This window comes from Odontesthes bonariensis, chromosome 21, assembly GCF_027942865.1.
Source record: "Odontesthes bonariensis isolate fOdoBon6 chromosome 21, fOdoBon6.hap1, whole genome shotgun sequence".
Taxonomy (NCBI): domain Eukaryota; kingdom Metazoa; phylum Chordata; class Actinopteri; order Atheriniformes; family Atherinopsidae; genus Odontesthes; species Odontesthes bonariensis.
In genome coordinates, this window is record NC_134526.1 from 3,113,103 (window position 1) to 3,123,075 (window position 9,973).

Genomic DNA, 9,973 nt, shown 5'->3' on the forward strand with positions numbered 1-9,973 from the left:
CTGGAAGAAAAATCTATTAAAACTCAACGTCCTCTAATAAAAAGTAACAATTGAATCAATCTGTTGAGATAAAGAGTAAAATATGTTCAAATAAAAATGATAAACAATCCACAAAGAAATAAAAATGTAAGATAAAACATCTGAGATACAATTTATAAAAATGATACATTTTCATCAAAAAAGTAAAGTTTTTAGATAAATAATTAAACATTTGATCAAAAAGTCTAAAATCATTAAAAAGTCTAAATGTTCAGATACTAAATACAAATTTAATTTAAGAGAAAATATCAGAATGATTTTTGAAAATCTTTATTGAAGATTTTAAAAATTCAACATTTCAAAGACAAAGTCAAACATTGTGAGACTGAATTTTAAAAAATTATGTAAAATTGTGTAAAATATCAAATGTCTGAGAGGAGAAATCAATAATACAGTCTATAATCACACATCATCAGGATGAACCCTAGCTGCTCACCAAACTTCTGCTCATTGGAGCAGAATCAGTGAAGATCTGTGAGCAGGTTTAAATTCATCTGGGCTGATTGCAGCTCAGTGATTCCTCTCTGATGTCACAGTTTGTCACATACATTCTAAGTACATCAAACATTACTAAAAATAAAAAAAATGTGCAACAAATAAAACAGGATGAATAACTTTTAAAGAAATATATGAAACAATCATTAAACCTAACAAAATAAAATGTAATAAATCAACTGTTACCATCTCGTTAATCCACAGTTTGCAGCGTGTTGGAGTGAAAAACCCGTCTGGCTGCTTCTGTTTGTAACTCATAACTTTATTGATAGGAAATTCTCTGCTGGCCCCGTTCTCCCCCAGGTGGAGGCTGACCTCCAAACAACAAAAGGTCCAGCTCCAAACTGTTTCCTTTTGCCGACGACAAAGGACAGCTTAGTTGAATAACTACATGAGGTTTTAACGTAAATTTCAGTGTGAAGCTTTGACTGGAAACACACAGAAAAACAACATCCTGGAAGAATGGCAGCTTCCATCTTTAAAGGACTGGAAGAGGAAGAAGTTTCCAAGGAATCATTCAGAAGAGTTTCAAACAAAACTGTTGAACTATCTGTTCAGCAGGGATTCTCTGACAGGAGGACACTCTGTATACTCAGCACAGAGACAACCAGGAACCAGGTGAGAAGAACCCAAATCCAGGATGCAGAGGTTCTGCAGTGAATGTGGTGCTGAAGGTGTGGAGGTGGATCAGTGTGTCAGAGGAGACTCTGTAGAAGGACAGAGTGCCAGCAGGACGGTCCACATACACTGCTGCTCTGTTACCGACAGAGGAGGAGGAGGAGGGGGGGGAGGAGGATATTTCTCTGTCATTGTGCCAGACAGAGTAACCTCCATCAGAGCAGATCAGACTCCAGGACTGATCATTGTATCCAAACAAACAGTCTCTTTCTCCTCTCCTGCTGATTCCTCTGTAACTCACTGATATATAAACTCTTCCTCTCCACTCGACCTCCCAGTAACAGCGACCAGTCAGAACATTTCTACACAGCAGCTGAGGACAGTCATCAAACCTGTCTGGATGATCAGGATATGACTGAACCTCCTCCACACGTGTCACCTTCCTGTTGTTGTCAGACAGTTTCAGTTTCCTGTTCACTGTGTCGAATGTGAGTTGACAGGAATCTGATGGAGAGAACAAACACAGTCCAGCTGCAGTTATTGATCTATCATCTGTTCACTTTGATCAATGAGTGATGTGACAGTGTGAAGATGGCTGGATGTCATGAATCAGATGAAGAACACACTCACACTTCCTCAGCCCTGGTGTCAGCCATCGTTCTCCAGCAGGCTCCACCCTGAAAGGAGGAGGGGGGTCAGAGCAGCACAGTCTCTTTCAGCATCAAACATGGACATTACATGGCTCTCACACACACATTGTTCTATCCTCCTCCTCCTCCTCCTCCTCCTCCTCCTCCTCCTCCTCCTCCTCCTCCTCCTCCTCCTAGAAATTTTGATGGGTGCCAATCTACTGCCCGCCCTATCAACAAACCCTTTAGTTCAGTTAAAGCCAAGAGTCTCCTGTCACATATAAACTTTGAATGAGGTCTGTGTTATGGTTTATGGCTGAGTTTTATGGCCTCTGAAATGAGGAATTGAGCTCATGAGCCGGTTAGAAGGGAAATGATTAAAGCAGCAGAGCTCTCCATACCTGAGAGTGTCCAGCCTCCACTGTGGATCCTCCAGTCCAGCTGAGAGCTGCTTCACTGCTGAGTCTCCTGGATGGTTGTAGCTCAGGTCCAGCTCTCTCAGATGGGAGGGGTTGGAGGTCAGAGCTGAGACCAGAGAAGCACAGCCTTCCTCTGTGATCAGACAGCCTGACAGGCTGCAGGAAACAACACAAATGGCAGAAACTGAGAGAAAAGACTCCAACAGCAGACACCATCCTGAACAGGTCAGCTGTTCATCCATGACTGTAAAGCAGAATTAAAATGATCAGCAGCTGAACAGTTGAATGAATCCTGACCTGAGAGCTTCCAGGTCACAGTTTGGACTCTGCAGTCCAACAGACAGCTGCTTCAGCCCTGAATCCTGCAGGTTGTTGTTACTCAGGTCCAGTTCTGTCAGGCTGGAGGACTGGGAGCTGAGAGCTGAGGACAGAGCTGCACAGCTTCTCTCTGAGAGGTTACAGTCGCTCAGTCTGAGGAGGGAATAACAGGAAGAGAATTAAGTTATGTAGTTATTCATTATTCAAGTTAAAGATGGTTGAATGAATAAATATGATGATATTTATCCTAATTATGGGTGCCGATGCCGAAGGCATTAAAACACATATTACTCCTGTGCTGGACTATTATTCTTCCGTTTCCGTCATGAATTTCGGTTTGCTACTGGTCTAGCAGTGATGGTCCGACCGGCATAAAAAGCACACCGCTGCGTGCGCAACGACCTCGATCGTTGTGCAATGACGTTTGGCTCTCATTAGTCAAAAGGAATTCCGTCTAAATCGGAAAAAGTTGGAAAATTGTGGATGGGAAAATGCATTGAAAAGCACTTAACAAGCCCATTTTGGCGCTCAAAATTCCTCATTTCAGAGGCCATAAAACTCAGCCATAAACCATAACACAGACCTCATTCAAAGTTTATATGTGACAGGAGACTCTTGGCTTTAACTGAACTAAAGGGTTTGTTGATAGGGCGGGCAGTAGATTGGCACCCATCAAAATTTCTTCAGAAATTTTCTAATTATATATTATAAAGTGTTGCCACATTCTTGCAGCGTGTTTCTTTCCTCTTGATGTAAACTGATCTGATGGAACTGTTTGCTGCGAATCTGTGTTATCTACAAACTGAAATTATCTGAGAAATAACTCAGTAATTTTATCTCCTTTTAACAAGAAAACAGCAGACACCATCCCGAACAGGTCAGCTGTTCATCCATGACTGTAAAGCAGAATTAAAATGATCAGCAGCTGAACAGTTGAATGAATCCTGACCTGAGAGCTTCCAGGTCACAGTTTGGACTCTGCAGTCCATCAGACAGCTGCTTCACCCCTGAATCCTGCAGGTTGTTGTTACTCAGGTCCAGTTCTGTCAGGCTGGAGGACTGGGAGCTGAGAGCTGAGGACAGAGCTGCACAGCTTCTCTCTGAGAGGTTACAGCCGCTCACTCTGAGGAGGGAATAACAGGAAGAGAATTAAGTTATGTAGTTATTCATTATTTAAGTTAAAGATGGTTGAATGAATAAATATGATGATATTTATCCTAATTATGGGTGCCGATGCCGAAGGCATTAAAACACATATTACTCCTGTGCTGGACTATTATTCTTCCGTTTCCGTCATGAATTTCGGTTTGCTACTGGTCTAGCAGTGATGGTCCGACCGGCATAAAAAGCACACCGCTGCGTGCGCAACGACCTCGATCGGTGTGCAATGACGTTTGGCTCTCATTAGTCAAAAGGAATTCCGTCTAAATCAGAAAAAGTTGGAAAATTGTGGATGGGAAAATGCATTGAAAAGCACTTAACAAGCCCATTTTGGCGCTCAAAATTCCTCATTTCAGAGGCCATAAAACTCAACCATAAACCATAACACAGACCTCATTCAAAGTTTATATGTGACAGGAGACTCTTGGCTTTAACTGAACTAAAGGGTTTGTTGATAGGGAGGGCAGTAGATTGGCACCCATCAAAATTTCTTCAGAAATGTTCTAGTTATGGGTGCCAAAGCCAAAGGCATTGGCAGACATCTTACTACTGAGCCAGATTATTATTTTCCCGTTTCCGCCCTAAAGTTCGGCGCGCTACTAGTCTGGCTGCGATTGTCCCACCGACATAAAAAGCGCACCGTTAGGTGCGCTTTCCTCAGGAGAAGGGTGCAAAGACTTTTGGCTCTCATTAGTCAAAAGGAATTCCGGAAAAATGGGAAAACGTCGGAAAATTTAAACAGGGAATCCTCATCAAAAAGTCAAAAACTGCCGATTTGGAACCTTAACGAGCTTGAAAAGGGCATTTTTAGAGGCCTTATAACTCAGCCATACAGCATCGTACAGACCTCATTCAAAGTTTGTAAGTGACACGAGACTCTCGGCTATAACCGAATAGAAGGGCTTGAATATATTCAATACGGCTTGGACACGACGGCAGTTTACGTTTGAGGGTGCCAAAATGTCAGATCTGGCTTCTCTCACACTCAAGCGCTCACTCTAAATATCATTAATCACGGATTCTTCAAACAAAACTCTCTCATGTCTGAAATATCTGGCCGATCTGGACAATTTTTATCACAAAACGTAGGTATTTTTGTCCTCTTTCACACAATGTCACACTCATTGACCTCTGCCACCCAGATTTATCACAAATTGCCTCTGAGCGCAAAGTTCCATCCCTCAATCCCATTATAAATGGCTAAAATCCTAAAATCTGTGTTTAAATGTGATTTTAAAATTGCCATTTAAAAGGAGCCCGAGGGGTTAGCCGAATGAAAATCACACCGCTGGATTCGGCCGTCCCTTGTGGCGCTCACGGTACAAAAATGATACGGATTCGAGCTTTACTTTTCGAGCTGTGACCGTTTGTTCGAGAAAGTAGCCGGAAATCAAAAATGCTCCATTTTAAGCAGCTCATAGTCTGTGTCATTTGCAGCACCTGGCAGTTAAAAGTCTATGCAAACTTTAACGAGCGGTCTCCTAGCAACAAGCTTAAGAGCCTGCTCAGGGCTGAGACAGACTGCTTAGGAAGAATAGACCGAGATGGAGCCCGTCAGTAGCCATTTTGGGGCTTCCACATCTTATCCAAGTATCCAAGTAAATGCATTAAAGGGCCAGTTCGCCTCTTTTAAGGTACAGAACGCTTCTTTAAAGGCACAGTTCGCCGCTTTAAAGGCTCAGTTCGCCTCTTTTAAGTGACAGTTTGCTGCGTTAAAGGGCCAGTTCGCCTTTTTAAAGGTACAGAACACTTCTTTAAAGGCACAGTTCGCCGCTTTAAAGGCCCAGTTCGCCTCTTTTAAGTGACAGTTTGCTGCTTTAAAGGGCCAGTTCGCCTTTTTAAAGCTACAGAACGCTAATTTAAAGGGCCAGTTCGCCTTTTTAAAGGTACAGAACGCTTCTTTAAAGGGACAGTTCGCCGCTTTAAAGGCCCAGTTCGCCTCTTTTAAGTGACAGTTTGCTGCTTTAAAGGGCCAGTTCGCCTTTTTAAAGGTACAGAACACTTCTTTAAAGGCACAGTTCGCCGCTTTAAAGGCCCAGTTCGCCTCTTTTAAGTGACAGTTTGCTGCTTTAAAGGGCCAGTTCGCCTTTTTAAAGCTACAGAACGCTAATTTAAAGGGCCAGTTCGCCTTTTTAAAGGTACAGAACGCTTCTTTAAAGGCACAGTTCGCCGCTTTAAAGGCCCAGTTCGCCTCTTTTAAGTGACAGTTTGCTGCTTTAAAGGGCCAGTTCGCCTTTTTAAAGCTACAGAACGCTAATTTAAAGGGCCAGTTCGCCTTTTTAAAGGTACAGAACGCTTCTTTAAAGGCACAGTTCGCCGCTTTAAAGGCCCAGTTCGCCTCTTTTAAGTGACAGTTTGCTGCTTTAAAGGGCCAGTTCGCCTTTTTAAAGCTACAGAACGCTAATTTAAAGGGCCAGTTCGCCTTTTTAAAGGTACAGAACGCTTCTTTAAAGGCACAGTTCGCCGCTTTAAAGGCCCAGTTCGCCTCTTTTAAGTGACAGTTTGCCGCTTTAAAGGCCCAGTTTGCCTCTTTTAAGGGACAGTTTGCTGCTTTAAAGGGCCAGTTCGCCTTTTTAAAGCTACAGAACACTTCTTTAAAGGGACAGTTCGCCGCTACAAATTCATTTTACATCTACAAAGTGTCTTCAGAAGACCTGTCTCAGAGAATTTTGGGTCTCGCAGAGACCCAAAATTCCATTGAAATATCTATTGAAAAGCACTTAACGAGCCAAATATGCCAAAAAATGCCCTGTTTTGGAGGCCTCAAAGCTCAGCCATACGACATCGCAAAGACCTCATTCAAAGTTTATATGTACCAGGAGGCTCTCAATGTTCTTCAGAAGACCTGTCTTAGGAATTTTGGGTCTCGCAGAGACCCAAAATTCAAAGGAAAAATCGCTTTAAAAGCACTATTTTGGAGTTGCCATAACTCTGTCATACGACATCACAGACACCTCATTCAAAGTTTATATGTCACAGGAGTCTCTCAACTTTCTTCAGAAGACCTGTCTTAGGAATTTTGGGTCTCGCAGAGACCCAAAATTCAAAGGAAAAATCGCTTGAAAAGCACTTAACGAGCCAAAAATGCCAAAAAATGCCCTGTTTTGGAGGCCTCATAACTCAGCCATCCGACATCGCAGAGACCTCATTCAAAGTTTATATGGGACAGGAGACTCTCGACTTTAACTAAACTAAACATTTTTAAATTTTTGGGCGGGCAGTAGATTGGCACCCATCAAAATTTCTTCAGAAATTTTCTAGTTATATATTATAAAGTGTTGCCACATTCTTGCACCGTGTTTCTTTCCTCTTGATGTAAACTGATCTGATGGAACTGTTTGCTGTGAATCTGTGTTATCTACAAACTGAAATTATCTGAGAAATAACTCAGTTATTTTCTCTCCTTTTAACAAGTAAACAGAGCATTTAAAACATATTTATCTCTGTACTTACACAGCTTTGTTGGAGGCTTTGACCACTGGCAGCAGCCTCAGAAGAGCCTCCTCTGAAGCAGAGTATTTCTTCAGCTCAAACTCATCCAGATGTTTTCCTGATGACAGTAAGATGAAGCCCAGAGCTGACCACTGAGCAGGAGACAGTTTATATGTGGAGAGACTTCCTGAACTCAGGGCCTGTTGGATCTCCTCCACCAGAGAACGATCATTCAGTTCATTCAGACAGTGGAACAGATTGATGCTTCTCTCTGCAGACAGATTCTCACTGATCTTCTTCTTGATGTAATCGACTGTTTCCTGATTGGTCTGTGAGCTACTTCCTGTCTGTGTCAGAAGGCCTCGTAGGAGCCTCTGATTGGTCTGCAGGGAAAGACCCAGGAGGAAGCGGAGGAACAGGTCCAGGTGTCCGTTTGGACTCTCTAAGGCCCTGTACACAGCAATCTGATTGAGATCATTCAGATCAATGGCGGTTGTTTCTTCTTGTTCTTCATCTTCTCTCATCAGGTTGAGTCCAGAGTTGATGAAGGTCAGATGCACATGAAGAGCAGCCAGAAACTCCTGAACACTCAGATGGATGAAGCAGAACACCTTCTCCTGGTACAGCCCTCTCTCCTCTCTAAAGATCTGTGTGAACACTCCTGAGTACACTGAGGCTGCTGAGATATTGATGCCACACTCTGTCAGGTCTGATTCATAGAAGATCAGGTTTCCTTTCTGCAGCTGCTCAAAAGCCAGTTTTCCCAGAGACTCAATCATCTTCCTGCTCTCTGGACTCCAGTGTGGATCTGTCTCAGCTCCTCCATCATACTTGAGCTTCTTCACTTTGGCCTGAACCACCAGGAAGTGGATGTACATGTCAGTCAGGGTGCTGGGCAGCTCTGCTCCCTCTCTGGTGTCCAACACATCCTCCAGAACTGTAGCAGTGATCCAGCAGAAGACCGGGATGCGGCACATGATGTGGAGGCTTCGGGATGTCTGGATGTGGGAGATGATCCTGCTGGCCTGCTCCTCATCTCTGAACCTCTTCCTGAAGTACTCCTCCTTCTGTGGGTCAGTGAACCCTCTGACCTCTGTCACCATGCCAACACAGCCAGCAGGGATCTGATTGGCTGCTGCAGGTCGTGTGGTTATCCAGAGGCGAGCAGAGGGAAGCAGCTTCCCCCTGATGAGGTTTGTCAGCAGCACATCCACTGAGGTGGGCTCTGTAGCATCAGTCAGGGGCTCCTTGATGTGGAAGTCCAGAGGAAGTCGACACTCATCCAGACCGTCAAAGATGAACACAACCTGGAACTGTTCAAAGCTGCAGATTCCTGCTGCTTTGGTCTCAGTAAAGAAGTGATGAACAAGCTCCACCAAGCTGAACTTTCTCTCTTTCAGCACATTCAGCTCTCTGAAAGTGAATGGAAACATGAAGTGGATGTCCTGGTTGGCTTTGCCTTCAGCCCAGTCCAGAGTGAACTTCTGTGTTAAGACTGTTTTCCCAATGCCAGCCACTCCCTTTGTCATCACTGTTCTGATTGGTTCATCTCTTCCAGGTGGGCCTTTAAAGATGTCTTCATGTCTGATGGATGTTTCTGCTCTGCCTGCTTTCCTGGATGCTGCTTCAATCTGTCTGACCTCATGTTCATCATTGACCTCTCCGCTCCCTCCCTCTGTGATGTAGAGCTCTGTGTAGATCTGATTCAGAAGGGTTGGCTTTCCTGCTTTAGGAATCCCCTCAAACACACACTGGAACTTCTTCTTCAGAGCACATTTAAGTTTAAGTTGATGCAGTTCTGATTGAAGGCAAGAAATAACATCAGTAAACAGACATTTCAACCCTGTACAGAATGAGTATCTGAACATCTGCTGTTCTGTGTGCTGAGACATCAGTAAATGTGTCATTTATCCAGCAGGTTAAACCTTTAGAGGAATCCTCTTACCGCTCTGCAGACGGTCAGCCAGCTCCTCCTGCTTCATTCTCCTCAGGAAGTGAACTGTGATCTTCACTAATGCCTCTCTGCTGCTCCTCTGCTCTTCATCCTCACCCTCCCTCTGACTCCCTAAGCATTCTGGGTAATCTGGACTCAGAGCCTTCTGCATCTTTTTCAGCTCCTTCTTCACAAAAGTGAGCATGTTGTCCTCCAGCAGCTGGAACAGAAAACTATATGAATGAGCCCATCAGACTGAAACCATGGAGCCAAACATCAGATCCATGTTGGACACACTGACAGCCCGCTGGTCTACAGAGTGCAGCATGGAGATGGCTGTGAGCAGAACAGATGGAAAAGTAGTTGTTGTACATGTACAGACCATAAATATGGAGTCCAGCTGTGTTTGATGCTGCTGGGCAGACGGACCACTGGGACCCTCTGAGCTCTGCTGGTCCACTCTGTGGAGGAATCATGAAGAATGAGCTCACAATGTGTCTGTCCACACAGAGAGCAACACAAGCTGAAGGTCCATGAAGGGATGTGTGGATGTGAGCAGTGAACGCAGCCATAAAGCAGCTGATTAACTCTGAAGCTGCACATCATCAGCATCTGTGTTCCAGAAGATAAGAGCTCAGTGTGTTTCTCACAGTGGGAGGAAGCTGAGGTCAGATGAAGCAGTGTGAGGAGGAAGGGATACAGAACTGTGTGAACTGACAAAAGATTTGTTTCTTTGTGAGGAGTCCAGCTGACGTGTTGGTTGGATCGTAGCTGTAGTTTCTAAAATACAACAAAAACTTCAGTCTGGAATTAGTTCATTGGTTTCCAAATTTATTGAACAGAAACGAGTTCAAAGAAATGATTTCAGAGTCTTCACTGACCGACTTCTTTGTATTTAGAAAACAGAACCAAATGTAGAACCTGATGCA

At 43.8% G+C, this 9,973-nt stretch overlaps 1 protein-coding gene across 1 annotated transcript; it reads right to left on the reverse strand.

Annotated features, from left to right (window-relative positions):
• Nucleotides 1–388: 388 nt before the first annotated feature.
• Nucleotides 389–9,216, reverse strand: LOC142371859 (uncharacterized). Its single transcript, XM_075454602.1, has 6 exons — nucleotides 9,057–9,216; nucleotides 7,568–8,909; nucleotides 2,498–2,671; nucleotides 2,183–2,356; nucleotides 1,783–1,829; nucleotides 389–1,656 (listed from the first exon to the last, which is right to left on the reverse strand). The coding sequence occupies exons 1-6, from the start codon at nucleotides 9,214–9,216 to the stop codon at nucleotides 1,127–1,129; spliced, it is 2,427 nt and encodes an 808-aa protein (XP_075310717.1). The 3' UTR covers nucleotides 389–1,126.
• Between the last annotated feature and the right edge of the window lie 757 nt (nucleotides 9,217–9,973).

Bases quoted from the DNA above. Each gene is read 5' to 3' on its own strand.
- LOC142371859 (XM_075454602.1), bottom strand. From the start codon at position 9,216: ATGCAGAAGGCTCTGAGTCCAGATTACCCAGAATGCTTAGGGAGTCAG. The intron at 2,672-7,567 runs GTACAGGGCCTT...TTCCCTCCTCAG, and splicing joins GATCTCAATCAGATTGCTGT to ACTGAGCGACTGTAACCTCT. The intron at 1,657-1,782 runs GTGAGTGTGTTC...TCTCTCCATCAG, and splicing joins GACACCAGGGCTGAGGAAGT to ATTCCTGTCAACTCACATTC.